The sequence below is a fragment of the Vombatus ursinus genome, unplaced genomic scaffold (assembly GCF_900497805.2).
Source record: "Vombatus ursinus unplaced genomic scaffold, bare-nosed wombat genome assembly UNPS02014832.1, whole genome shotgun sequence".
Taxonomy (NCBI): domain Eukaryota; kingdom Metazoa; phylum Chordata; class Mammalia; order Diprotodontia; family Vombatidae; genus Vombatus; species Vombatus ursinus.
Window position 1 is genome coordinate 17,172,995 of NW_020954610.1, and position 15,341 is coordinate 17,188,335.

Below are 15,341 nucleotides of genomic sequence, written 5' to 3' on the forward strand. Positions count from 1 at the left end.
GGACCACCCTTTGACTCACTTCTTAAAGAAGCCAATTCACTGAATGGGCATTGCCTCACCTGAACCTGAAAAGGTCTTAGCTTAAAAGGGCCAAAGTCTCCCACCACATCCTAGGCACTCTCTAGTTGTTCTGATCGATATCAGGCCACTGGACCCAGATGTCTCTGGAGGAGAAAGTGAGGCTGGTGACTTTGCACAGCCCTTCCTCATGAAAATCAAAGTCAATTCCAAGTCAAGTCATCATCTCCTTGATGTCATGGTCCTCTTCAAGAATGAAGGGCAAACCACACAAAGTGATTTTTCCCCTAAATTACTATTTCCCCTAAATTACACACACAAACATACATACGCACATCCCAATCACCCAGTAACTATTTCGCATGTATTTTGTATGTAGCTATATTTGTACATATTGTCACTCCCAACAGAATGTAAGCTCTTTGAGAGTAGGAACTGTATCAACAGACTCCAGCATTTTCCTATTACCTTTAGCATCAAATATAAACTCTTCTGTCATTTAAAGCCCTTCACAAGTTTGCCCCAACATTCCTTTATAGCCTTATTACATATTATTTTCCTTCGTAAATTCAATTGACCATCCTTATCTGCCCTCTTTCATCCCTGTGCCCTTACATTGGCTGTCCCCAGCGATGGGCAAGTGCTCGCTCGCTCGTCCCCTCTGCTTCTTAGAATCCATATATTCCTCTTCTTATCATTGTTGTTTGTCTTTCATTCTCAAAGAGGACCATGACATCACAGAGGTGATGCCATGACAAAGTGAACTGGATTTAAGTGAGGGAGGGGTGTGCAAAGTCATCAGCCTCACTTTCTCCTCTAGAGCCATCTGGGTCCAGTGGCCAGATATCCATCAGGATGACTGGAGATAGCTCTGAAGAAGAGACCTTGGCCTTTTAAAGCTAAGGTCTTTCTCAAGTCTCAGTTTGACTGTTTCAGTGCCCATTTAGTGATTAAGGCTAGGTAAGAAATTAGGCAAAGAATGGCCTCTTCTACCTAGTCCAAAAAAAAAATCAGTCTGAGAGGAGATTGTCAGGGTTTCTGACCAAAACAGAAACAACTGCGATTTACATTCACTCTGAGCCAATAAGGGCCCAAACAATGACCAAGTGGGGCTTGGCCTGGCTCAGCTCAGACCACTTCTATGTGAGTCCTTAATTGACTTTCCCAGCTGCTAGTCTCCCCCACCTATTTACACACAAGCACCTAGCACAGTGCTTAACCCATAACAGGCACTTAATAAATGCTTTTTGATTGGTTGAAGAACTGGGTAGGACATAGCTGGGGAGCTCACTTGGTAAAGCCTTGAACAGGAAGAGTAGGGGGCAGGAAGCCTGCTCTCTAGATGTTTCCTATTTTAACTAATTACCTTGCTAATCAGGTGCTAAGTTCAGTTGTTTCTACACTGTTGAAAAACTGTAAGTATGTTCAGTTCCTCTAAATTTTGACATCATGGGACTATCATCCTGTCCAAGTTACGGCTTTCATAAAAATCTTATATAGGGCTTTGTTGTAAATAGAGGGTCTTTTCTCACAGGTCATTATCTCATTTGATTCTCATAACAACCTGGTGAGTTAGATAGTGAAAGTATTGTTAGTCCCATTTGACAGATGAGGAAACGGGCTCAGAAAAATGAAATGACCTGTGTGAGGTGACACACTAGTAAATATTAGAACTAGAATTTGAATTCAGGTTTTCTGCCTCCAACTATTCTTTTCCATGTTCTTTCCACTCATGTCTCCAGGGTAAAGTTTTTCAGCCTCCTGAAATACAATTACAGTGCCCTTACAAGTGGAGAGAATGTGGAACTCTAGTACATTGAAAAGAGGTTGCTGCTTCTCATGCCACAGTTTATTTCAGTACTACTGAGGAGCTCTTCCAGCTGAGCATTTCTCGGCATAATCTCCTGATTGAGGCAGTGTTGCATAGTAGAAAGTCACCTCAAGTCTCAGCCCTGACACATAATTTCCTTGTGAACCTAGGGAAGTCACTTAATCTCTTAATTCTGCTAGGCTATTTGAGAGAGAGAAAATGCTGATCAGTTTTGGGAGAGGGAGTTTCATTGTCAAGAAACACTTATTAAGTACCCACTGTATGCCCATCATTGTATAAGGATAAATAAAAGAGATAAAAAAAAACAGTCCCTGCTCTCAAGGAGTTTGCAGTCTAATGGGGGAGACAACCTGCAAGCAACTGTGTACAATCAAGATATATATAGGATGGGAGCAGCTAGGTGGTGCAGTAGAGAGAGCACTGGCCTTGGAGTCAGGAGGACCTGAGTTCAAATCTGGCCTCAGACACTTGACACTGTGTGAAGCTGTGTGATCCTGGGCAAGTCACTTAACCTCATTGCCTAGCCAAAAAAAGAAAAGAAAAGATATAGATAGATAGATAGATAGATGATAGATAGATAGAGGACGAATTGGACATCAGCTCAGAGAGAAGGCACTAGCATTAAGGGAATCAAGAAAGGCTTCTTACAGAAGGTGGAATGTCTTGCATGAACAGCAAGCTGGTCAATGTCCTGAGATGGAAGAGAACATGGAGAGGTGCAAGGTGTGAGACAACTGGAAAAGTGGCATTTTTTTTTTAAATCCTGGAGGTAATAGGGAGTCACTGGAAGTTTATTGAATAGAAGTGCTGATGTGATCAAACCTTCCCTTTAGGAAGATGGATTTGATAGCTGAATAGAGGATGAACTCTTTCTGTAGAGTTGTCCCTCCCCTCCCAAATTGCTAGCAACCAGAACAGCATTACATACGCAGTAAACTACACCAAGTTTGTCTTTTAACATCTGTTTCCCAGATACATGCTATTGCTCTCCCTGGACAAGCTGATGACCATCTATCTCCATCTAAAGTTGTCTAGAGAGTATTACTCTTTCATAGATTTGTGCCCAAGGATTTCCTTCCTTGATCACCACCGTTGAATGGTACAGATTCATTTTGATTAGGTCCTCCTTGTCATTTTCAGCCTGCTTCTTTCAGGATGAACTTGAGGTAGGTTCTGTGTGATCTTCAGAAGAGATTCCCAACCCCAAAACTGGTTGACTTTCTGGGAAAGAAAAAGAGAAAAGCATATTAACCTAGATGGCCATACTCATTGCGCTGTCTAGCTCTTGTCAAAGCTACACTTCTTTGACTCCCAGGACTTAAATGAAAGGGCATATGGATATTCTGAACCCCTGAAACATAGCTCACTGTGTCCAAATGAGACCTCAGCCTTTTGCAGACAAAATGGACAATTTATGTCATCCATAAACCTAAAGGTCTCGGCTCATTTTCCTTTTCTTTTCTGAAATCTCAAATAGTCATGCCAGTAAAAACAAGCAAGCATTCCCATTTTATGGGACCCTGGGAGGAAACCATACTTATCTGTGGATGCTTTGAGGTTTAAGAATGAAGTGTTCCTTGAAAAAGTAGAAGTGCTTCAAAGTGAAGAAAAAAAAGATCTGAAAAAAAGAGAAGAGATCCTGGTCTGTGTAGACAGGATGGTAGAAGAATGTAACCCAGAAGAATAAGGGGCAGGTGTAGGATCACTTGAAATTTACTAACAATTCACCTAGAAGTACTGATTTCTTGGACATCAGCTATCAGTCAGGGACATCTCTGCTATCAAGAAACTGGGGAAGGGGCAAGGAGAGGGAGAGAGAGAAAAATTTGGAACTCAAAATCTTATATAAATGAATGCTGAAAAGTATATATGTAATTTGAAAAAATAAAATACTTTCTACAAAAAAAAGCTGTGAAGTGATTTGAACACCAAAAAAAAAAAAAGAAAGAAAAGAAATTGGGGAGAGAAAGGGTAGTTTGAGTACTTTATGAGCAAATAGAGAGTCAAATAATGATAAATGAAAAATTGACAGATGGAAGGGTGAAAGGCAATAATATGGTGAATTTTCATTAATTTTGAACTGCCTAGAAGAAAATGAAAAGAGCTATAACTAGGAACTCTTTGACTTGGGACAAAAAGATTGGAGGCAGAATCAGGGGCCAGTTTGATGGTGGTTACATGATAGTTATATAAGGACAGTCTAATTGCAGATACAATCAATCTAATCGAGGTCATCCCTTCTATCAGAGTGTTGGACTGAAAATTGAAGACTGAGTAACTGGAAAATTGAAGACTGAGTAACTGGAAAAGGTAGTAGCAAAGAACCAACAAGAAGAGGTCATGTCAGACTAACCTCATTTCCCTTTTTTTAACAAGGAAAGACTTGTAGATCAGGAAGATGCTGTAGAAACCTTTTACCTAGATTTCAGCAAAACATTTAACAAAGTCACATTGCTTGTGGCTAAGTTGCAGAGAGGAGGGCTAGACAATAGGATAGACAGGTTCAGAACTGACTGAATGATTGGACTCAAAAAGTAGTCATTAACTGTTCATGAGATCATAAAATTAGATATGAAAGAAGCCTGAGAGAGTCATCTATTCAATTCACTCATTTTAAAGAGGAGGAAACTGAGACCCAGAGAGGTGAGGTGACATAGGTTGTAAGTAGTAAAAGCTGGGATTTAATTTCAAGTTCTCTGACTCCAAATTCAGCATTCTTCCCATCATACCATTTTCCTCTCACCCAGCTGCACTCCTCTGACCTTTTCCATTACACTCCTGCACCAGGTATTTTCCCTTCCCTCCCCCTTTTTGCTTCCTTTTGTATGTTGTTCTCTCCCTTTAGAATGTAAACTCGTACAGGCAGCAACTGGCTTTCCTTTTTGTATTTATATTCTTAGCACAGGGCATGACTGAATCAACTGAATAAGGTATTTGCAATACCTTAGACAGCTGGACCTCAGTATCATCACTATCATGACATGATTCAAGTCAACAAATATTTCTTAAGCACCTACTGTGTGCCAAGCCCTATGCTAAGTCCTAGGGATACAAAGAAAGGAAAAAAGAAACAGTTCCTGCCCCCAAGGTGCTCACAATGTAATCAACAGACACTTTAACAGGGATTTATTAAATACTCACTATGTGCAGAGCACTATAGCAGGCATCAAGACGCCCAAGATAGGTAAAACATGGTTCCTGTCCTAATGGAGGTTACAATCGAATAAATGGATTCTAGCCTGCGAATGTAATACTTCTGGTTATAACAAATAGCAAGGGAAGCAACATGATAGAGTAAAAGGAGTCCTAGTTCCAATGGAGTTTGAGGACCTGCATTCAAATCCACCTCTGAGATTTATCAAATAGGTGGTGAAGTGGATTGAGTGCTGGATTTGGAATCAGGAAGACCTGAATTAAGATCCTACCTCTGCCACTAAGCTGCATGACCCCGAGTAAATCGCTGAAGCTCTGTTTGCCTCAGTTTCCTCAATCGTAAAATATGACTAATAATAGCACCTACTTTACAAAGTTGTTGTGAGGATCAAAAGAAATAATATTTTAAAGTGCTTTGCAAATTTCAAAACACTACATAAATTTTAGCTATTATTATTATTATCACTACCACTTCTCAATGTGTGATCTTGGGAAAGTCACTTAATTTTCCTGGAACTCAGTTTCCTCATATGTAAAACGAACGAGTTTAGACTATGGCCTGTAAACTCCCTTTCAATTCTAAATCTATGATCCTGCAATATTATTTCCCTATTACATTAATTATTTAGGACTGAGGTTTGAAAAATTGATTTCTCATGTCAAATTCTATAGAGAGAAAGCTATCTATAACATTCTGGAAGAATCTCTTTGTGGAAGACTGTAGACCTTCAAATAGAAATGTTTCAAATTGTTTTGAATTATTGTGATATTACCATTAGTTTGAAACAAAAGCAGACCTGGGATTTAGCTCAAGAAATGTGCTTTAGAATAATGTAATTATGAGAGGAAGGAAGGAAGTAGACAGAGTTAGGACAAGAAACTCCTTTATTGCATAAGGAAATGGTCTTCGGTTTTGTTTAGTAAAAGATTTACAAAGACGTTCTGTGGCCTAGTCTTGCTGTTCCTTTTTGGCATCTCTAACTGGGAAAGTGTTTGTTGTATTTAATATCCTGGACATTTTTCATACCTGCTTCCTTCAAAGAGACTTGTGGTTTCAAGTCATAGAATTGTTAATCTAGACCTAGAATAACAACAATAGCAATAATAATAATAGCTGACATTTATATAGCACTTACTATGTGCCAGGTATTAAGCTTAGAGCTTTACCATTTGATCCTTACAATAAGCTTGGGAGGTGGGTGCTATTATTATGCCCATTGTATAGATGGAGAAACTGAGGCAAATAGAGGTTAAATGATTGCTCAGGATAACACAGCTAGTAAATGTCTAAGGTCAAATTTGAACTCAGGTCTTCCTGACTCCTGTCACTTAGTGGTTTAAAGATAGGCTCACAAAAAAGCATTAATCTGTATTATTAACATTTTCTCTATTACTTTCTTAAGTCTAGACAATCAATAAATCAAGCCCTGATTTGGTGAGTTTGCTCATTGCCAAGGTGTAAATGCTCACGCTGGTAATTTAACAATTGGTGGTTGCAAACCAGTTAGACCTGGCTCCAGCACACCCTGGACAAGAGTCCATGTAGTCTAATCCCTTCCAAATGAGGAAACCGAGGCTCAGAAAGGTTAAATGCTTTTGCAGGTAATAAAGGGCAAAGCTCTGGCTCAAAAGTGACATCTTTTCCACAAAACATTCTGCCTAAGATTTGCTGTGTACACTCCAAGTCTGACTCAGTCTGCCTTTCTCTTTTTCTCTAATTGGGAAGGTGCTTATAATACTATTTTTTTAATTTCTTTTTTTTTTTAAATATTAGGCAATTGGGGTTAAGTGACTTGCCCAGGGTCAGATTGCTAGTAAGTGTCAAGTGTTTGGTCTGAGTCGGGATTTGAACTCAGGTCTATCCTGACTTCAGGGTCAGTGCTCTATCCACTGCACCACCTAGCCGCCCCCTGTTTATAACACTATTAAGTGGATGTCCTGGCCATCCTTCATACTTGCTTTTCCTGAAGAGACGTGCAGTTTCAAGTCATAGGATCATTAAGCTAGATCTAGAATAATGATGATGATGATGATGATGATGATGATGATGAAGATGCCAACAATGAAGATGATAGCTAGTAGTGGTATTCTGGTAAACGCTGTTTTAAAATAATATCTTATTCTCCCTCAGTTACATGTAAAGACAATTTTTAACATTCATTTAAATTTTTTTTTGAGTTCCAAATTTTCTCTCTCCCTCCCTCACCTCCACCCAAGACAATAAGCAATTTGATACAGGCATACTTGTTCAATCATACAAAGCATATTACCATATTAGTCATGCTGTGAAAGAAGACAGACCCAACAATGGGAAAAACACACAAAAAATACCGAAAGCGAAAAATAGTATGATTCCATTTGGGATTTTCTTGGCAAAGATACTGGAGTAGTTTGCCATTTCCTTCTCCAACTCATTTTACAGATGAAGAAACTGAGACAAAGTCATGATTTACCCAGGATCACACAGCTATTAAGTATCTGAGGCCATATTTGAACTCAGGAAGACTCGTCTTCCTGACTTCAGGCCAAGCACTCTATCCACTGGACCACCTACCTGCCCATATCTGGACAGTAGACAGGACAAAGCTGTTCCAGGAACTAAGGTGATGCCTGCGTATAAGAGAATTCCTATGGTTCAGGAATGGGATGTCCTGGATTGAGGAGAAGTATTGCAAAACTTTGAAAGGTACTCTCAGGAAGCATACTGTTACTCCTGCACTGCAACTCCCTTGAGATACGATTGTACTGGCCACTAAAGAATCATAGGTTTCATAAAGATAGCAAGCTTTTAAGGCAGAATTCAAACTCAGGTCTTCCTGACTCCAAGTTTAGTACTTAACCAACATTAAGTACTTACTACATGCCATATACAGGCAAATAGTTGGCACAGTAGAGTGTTGGGTCTGAAGTCAGGAAGACTCATCTTCCTGAGTTCAAATCTGGCCTTAGACACTAACTGTGTAATTCTGGGCAAGTCACTTCACCCTGTTTATCTTAGTTTCCTCATCTGTAAAATGAGCTGAAGAAGGAAATGGCAAACCACTCCTTTATCTTCACCAAGAAAACCCCAAATGGGGTCACGAAGGGTTGGACATGACTGAAAAAAAATGACTCAACAACTTATGTCCAAAGCTTCCTGATAGGCGTTCTGATTAAGTGCTAATGTGTTAGAGGGACAGATGGCAATAACTGGCTTCCGATGATGAACATGTAGAAATCAGACATTAAATATTTGATATCCTAACTAATTTAAACATTTTAGAAAATCTACCTCAGTGTGACCTGAACCAGATTAAAATGTAATTGGGAGTTATTTAACAAAATAAATAAAAATATAACAAAACATAATGTTAATATGTAGTTTTCTAGGTCAATATACAGGCCATGGGGATCCTTATGTATGGGTTAGTGGCCCCATTTCTATTTTAGTTTGACACTACTGGTGTACCCTACAAAAGATTCATTAGATTGCTTCAGGAGGAAGAGGGTAATTTTATTTTAGAAGAGTACAGAAAGAAAGTGGTTCAAAGAAAGCAGCCCAGTAAATTGCCAGGCATCGTGGGAATTTTCCCAGCCTGTTTGATGAATGTCATCCAAACCCATCACCTTATTCCCCTCATCTCCAGTTTTGGCTGCCATCTCCTTTCCCTTATTTGGACTGATGAAGGAAAGAGACAGACTCTCGTCACCTCTGAAAGAAACTTGTCTTCAAAGCATGAGCCAGCTGGCTCTAATATTAGAGCAGTTGATCCTTTTAGATCTTAGCAGACACTTAACCAAAAACCCAGAGTATAACTGCCAAAAATAAATAGACTTTATAAACAGCCCAGAGGGTGTCTCAAAGCAGGGTAAAAAAACTAATTATTTAAAGGAATGAAACAAAGTTGCTCATTGAGGAGGCACTGTCCCAGGTCAGGGATATTGTATAGAATTCTTATATTAGGTGGGAAGGTGAGAACAGAGGACCTCTAATGTCCCTTCCTCCTCTGATTCTATGTTTCTAGCTCTGGGCTTGAAATCAGGAGGGACCTGAGTTTGAATTTTGGGTCTGATACTTACTATGACCAGTGGCAGGCCTCTCTAGCCCTCAGAGGCTAGGTTTCCTCAGCAGTATAACAGTGGTAATAATACTTAACCTCAATAGCCTATTTAAAGCATTTTGCAAACATTAAAGTACCGCACCGTAAGGCTGAAGAATTTTGTACGGAAAGAATTCTGCTGCCTTGATACACAATCTTCCATCCCTAGATGGGAAAACCAGTTCCTACTAATAAGAACATTTCATCTCTAGATGTTTCAACTACCTCAAGGACACATGTTTTGTAAGGAATAGGAAAAAGCCAATATTAACAAGGTACTTCTGAATGATGGCTAGTATGTTAATATGATATCTTCACTGCACCTGAAAATAACAAAAGCATTCCTTTTTTAAGAGCAGAAAAGAGTTGCTATGTCCCACCAAAGGCTTATTCAGATGTCCTTAAGTCATTTATCTTATAAAACATTTTTTTTCCTGTTAAGAACTTCAATGAAGCATACTCTACCTACACTTTTGCAACTTCTATCCTTTAAACAAAATTGGTATAATAATAATAATCTAAAGAGCTAACACAAATAGTGTTTTATGAAACGTTTTCCATTCATTATCTAATTTGATCCTTGCAAAAAAAAAACTTACCCTATTTAATAGGTAAATGTAAGTATTATGAACCCCACTTTACAGATGGAAAAACTAAGGCTCAAAGGGGTTAAATAAAAATATGAGGACAGACACTGGACCTGTGATTTCCTTTTTTATGGAAAACTCCCTGAAGAGGAAAGTCTTTCTACTAATGCAGGTCAACATATTCTCTGCAACTTGGAGTCTTAGAGAGTTGGTTGTGGCGGTGATAGGTAATCTAGGTCTTGCTCGTTACAATGCCCACTTTCCATTCCCTACCCTACAATACCTGTATTTTTTAAGTGGATATTTATAATGAGAGTTCCAACATTTCCAAATAGTCATATGTACATTTTCTTATTTGATCATCACAGCAACCCTGTAAGATAGGTATTACAATCCCCATTTAACTCAAATATCCTAACTCCTCTGTGATCTCCACAATTTGGATATTTCCTCTAATGATACAAGTCACAGCCTTCCATGCCTGGGAAACTTTTGTGAATATACTCTCTTATGTTTGACACAGGAAGTCCACCGTCCCTGCAAGAGGCCTTCTTCACTTCCTTCCACAACCATGTGGATACCAGTGCTGTCCATCTGAGCTACCCACTTGTCACCCTCACTGCCCTTAACACATGACCACCTTCTCTTCTGATTTGATCATTCATTTCCTTGATGATACATCTCTGCATTTCCTCATGAGTTACATGGTACAAGCTGATCATACTCATGCGCCTCTCCATCACTCTTTGTGGGCAATCCATGAACATTTGCAAAAAAAAATAATGGTTCGGCAGAGATCTCTATCATGCTAATTTTTAATTCTTCAGAAATTGTAATGTTCTATATCTCACAATTAATTGTATGACACTAATAAAATGTTAGCAAAAAGAGGGATTTTTTTTTCCCCTCAGGAGAAATCTGAGGTCATGAAAGGAATTTGGCAAGTTCCCTAAGGTTTAGTGATCATCAGCTCCTATGGGTTCAATGTCATTTCTATGCAGATGATTCTCAGATTTATTTATCCAGCCCTAACTTCTCTCCAGGACAGGTAGGTGGCACAGCATTCTAATCTGGCTTCAGACACTTGCTAGCTGTGTGACCCTGAGCAAGTCACTTCACCCTGTTTGTCTCAGTTTCCTCATCTGTAAAATGAGCTGGAGAAGGAAATGGCAAACCACTCCAGTATCTTTGCCAGGAAAACCTCAAATGGAATCATAAAGAGTTGGACACAATTGAAAAACAACTGAACAACAAACTTCTCTCCTAAGTTCCAGTCTGACATTGCCAACTGCCTCTTGGACATCTAGAACTCAACAAGTCCAAACAGAACTCATCTTTCCTCAATAACTCCCCATCTTTTTTTTCTCTTTATGGTTGATGGCACTGCCATTCTCCCAGTCACCCAGGCTAACAACCTCAGTGTCATCCCAACTTCTTGAACACATCCCCTAAAGCCAATATGTTGCTAAGTCTTATTATTTTACCTTTACAAATCTTACACACACACACACACATCCTCTTTTCTTCACTCTCTCTGCCACTACCCTGATGCATGCCCTCATCATACTTCCATGCACTTGCTTATGCTGTCATCCCATGTGCCTGAAATGTACTCATTTCTCCCATTGGCCTCTTAGAACCCTTAGTTTCCTTCAAGGCTCGGCTCAAGTGCCACTTTGAAAGCCTTTGTGATCTTGCAGTTGTTAGATCTAACTTTCCCAGCCCTACCTCTATTACTTTTTTTGTACTTACTTTGGATAAGTTTTACACTGACTTGTCTGTGTCCATACTGCTGCCCACTGTAGAATATAAGTTCTTTGAGAGCAAGGTCTGTTTATTTTTGACTTCATCCTCAACATCTGGCATAATGCCTTGCTCTTAATCAATGCCTGTTGAAGGAATGGATGAATAAGCATGGCTAATTTTTTTTGAAGATGAAAAAAATCCTTTCTTTATCAAATTATTAAACATTAAACATATTAACCTCCACTACTAGCCCAGGCACCATAGATCACTTTGTATAAGGTCAAATAAAAATATAAGTTGCTTCCAAGAAAATTTACCCTGAAAAAATGATCTTGACTTTTATTTGACACTGAGGTTGAGGTTAGCAGTATTGCCAATTGAGTTCACCTGTCTACTCCCCTTTCAAAAGAAGTCATCACCTCTGGTAGAAATAAGAATGGTCTTGAGGGCCAGTGTATCAGGCACTGATATGAATATTCACATTGGGGTATAACAGAAAGCCTTCTTTCCTGAAGTAGTTTGTAATTTGTTTTTAACTTTGTACTTCTTTCCCCTGAGCAGGGGGGGCCCCCACCAGTTCCGCCTTGGGACTGGGACCAGTGAGAAAGAAAAGGGGGGGGGGGCATCAACTGAATTAAGGCAGCTAGTCTCGGGATTATAAAAGAATCAGTGAATACGCCCCCATGAAATGGGGCCTGCTGGGAAAGCACATTGTAGAAGCATTTCCCCAGGGCATTAGCAGATGGCTTTAATTACTGCTCAGTTGCATCACCAGTGGAATTCTTCAGCCTACTATTTGGGATTCCAGATGTCCAAACTAGCTAGTGGTAAAAAGATCAAACTAATCACAGAATCATAGGTCACTGGAGATGGTAAAGACTTTAGGTGTGGCATGGTAGCTAATGAGATAGTTCCCTGGAAGCTTGCAGGAAGAAGTAGAAGGAGAAAAAGTAAACTAAGTGGTGGACATTTTCTTGGGTTGAATCAGCCCTTAGGCTGCTAGACAAGACAGATTTCTAAGAAAGAACCTCATCTCACACATATTTACTTTCACTTATTTTCACTGTTTTATTATGTATGTTTATTAGAACGTTTGACAATTCAGTACTTTTCATTGAAAGGACTGACAGCCTTTCTGTCCTTAGCTGGTTTGGTCTTTTCCTTTTCTCTCCATCCTCTCCCTTCTTCCCCTCCCCCAATCCTCTTAGTGAAGATTATGTGAAATTCTTGTTTTGGATTTCTGATCTTTTTGAGGAAGGCAGTTAACTTCTCTATGTTATAATCTACCGTGAGTGTGATATTATTTTGTACCTTATGATCCATGAATTTGTAAGCCTTTTGGCATAATGTGGTTTGAAACAGAATTGGAAAAGTGAGCCAGAGAAACTGAATTTCTTATCTTTGGAATCCCTTGAACTGTTTTTTTACTCAGAACATGATTCAGTAGTCCCACAAGCTTCATTTTATCATGCTAAAGGTGAAATGTTCAACTTTCCATCAGAAGACAAAAACAGGGTGATTTCCCCTGTCCCACTTACTTGGTGAGAGTAAAATGCCTTACCTTGTTTAGAGGCAAATTCCTGTTTTTGAATATTCATGTCTCACTTTTTTTCCCATTAAAGTTATGCAGCACCTTGCTTGGCAGGTGAATCTTGGTCTCTGTGAGTGAGTGCACTTATGTATAGTGAATCTATACCTTACACAATCAGAGGTGTGAGACTGAATGATAACTTTGCGGAGAGCATTGTTAAAATTGTTTTAAAATAGATTTTTGGAACAGTCAGATCACTAGATTAGGAATCCACAGACCAAGAATGCAGTCACTGGCAAGGATCGGGGCCTTGAGAAAGTAACTTGGCTGCTTTGGATCTCAGTCACTTCATCTGTAAACTGGGGTGGGACTAAAGAATCTCTAAGGTTCCCTTCAGCTCTGACCATCAGGTCATCTAGTCAAACTTTGCCCCCTGAATTCCAAAATTTCCTTCACAATATCCTTGCCAGGTGGTCATTTCACCTTTATTTAAATGCATCTATTGAACACAACTTCACAATGCAGCCCATTCTCTTCCAAAATTAATTTTTGCCTCAACACAATGTAAATGTCTTTTCAAATGAGCATCCAGACTGCCCTGATGGCTGTGCAATTCATTAAATAAGACTAAACTAAAGGTTCAGTGGCATGCTTAATTTTCTCCATTAAGCCTTCTGCAAGGTTGGCAAGATTCCTCTGTTGAATTCTGACATACAGGATGTCATAACAATGGAACTCAAGGTTAGACTAGCTTTTTTTGTACATTTTAAAAACCACAGAGAAGACATTCAAGATCTCTGAAAACACAACTATATTATTGTTTGTGTCTAGTTTACATATGTCCTTCCATAGGGGGCTTTCAAAATCTCCAGGAGAAGAGGGTTTTATACTGCTTGTTTCTCAGGGGTACAAAATTAAATCAAAACAATTCAAAGAGGTCGTACATATCCCAACACTAACAAAAGGAGACAAAACTGAACTCTCTTATCTCTGAGTCCGGCTCAAATAATAGCAGAATTGAATTATAAGACTAATTTCTAGGGAGAAAATTTGCATCTTTACTTACAAGCATTTACTGTATTTTAATTTTTTTGTGTTTCTAGGACCATGATTTGACCTGTGCTGTGCCTGGTAGGGTTATAATGTGGTGGAAAACTACCCTTCAAACATTATTTGCTGAGATGATTTCTTTAAATATCTCATGTGTAGGAATGCATCTAATTGAAAGTTATACAAGAAATGTCACTTAAAAATGAAATAGGCACATTTTCATTGATAGATTCATAAAAATATCAACATATTACTGAGAGTCAGTGTTGCATAGTGGATAGGCAGTTTGCCTCAAAGTCAGGAAGACCTAGTTTCAAGTTCCATCTCTTACACATACTGTGTGACACTGATGAAGTCATTTAATATCTCAGTGCCTGAAACAACTCTCTAAAACTACATGTTGATGACTAGGTACCAATCTGCACTGGTAGAGGGAGTTTCCACACCAGAAAGTTCCCTATACCAATTAAGTCATAGTTCTGGACCCAAAGGAAATCAACATATTAGTGTACTGTCCTTCATGTTCAAAAATAGGTTCATGAAGCTGACTGTTGTGAGTGTCATGTATTCTTAAAAACACATGGTTTTCAATGCCAGGGGTCCTGCATCTTAGCCAAAGAGGGAACCTGGATCACAGAAGATTAAAATTTTGGTGTATTAAAATACAGGAATATCTTTTAATAGACCACTTTGAGCCTGACCTATTATGGTGCTTGAGGGCAAGATCTCACCAAAAAGGCCCCAATCCATCCAGAAGATGTGACTCTCCCTCCAGAGATAGATACCAAGAGCTCTGAAGTGGGCAAAGAAACTTGCCCTGCCTAGTCAGGACTCTTTAAGGTTTAAAGCAGGGTTTCTTAAACTTTTTCCACTCAAGACTCTTTTAGCATTTCTTAAACTGTGGGTCATGACCCCTCGAACAATAAATAGTTTAAGAAGTGCTGGTCTAAAGGATGGTAGCTATAACATCCAGTTAACATAGCTCTGAGCTGCTTCATTATATGCGTAGGGCCACCCTAGAAGATTATTGTCAGTCACATTTACATGTCTTTGTTCATCTTACAGCCTCTTCATGTATTATCTGTCTTTATATCTCACACAATAAGTAGCACAGTGCTTTATTCATAATAGCTCTTCAGTAAATGTCTGTTGGGTTGAATTGGGATCAGGGAAATCTGCCTGTCTGTTCTGCAGAAACTATGAAGGTGAATTACCACAACATACTATAAGGATGCAACACAATATGGTGATTTCATCTACAGTATATAGCTGCAGGATCACAACCAATGGAAGTAAAAAGGACATTTCCCTTGTATATGGACATCACACAACTGACACACCATCAT

The 15,341-nt window shown here is 39.1% G+C and overlaps 1 protein-coding gene across 1 annotated transcript in view; it reads right to left on the reverse strand.

Annotated features, from left to right (window-relative positions):
- Positions 1–2,438: 2,438 nt before the first annotated feature.
- Positions 2,439–15,341, reverse strand: part of SUSD1 (sushi domain containing 1) — a 327,082-nt gene continuing 314,179 nt past the window's right edge. The window contains exon 18 of the mRNA XM_027839015.1: positions 2,439–3,070. Coding sequence (XP_027694816.1) covers position 3,070 — 1 coding nt within the window. The 3' untranslated portion in view covers positions 2,439–3,069. The remainder of the gene's footprint in view (positions 3,071–15,341) is intronic.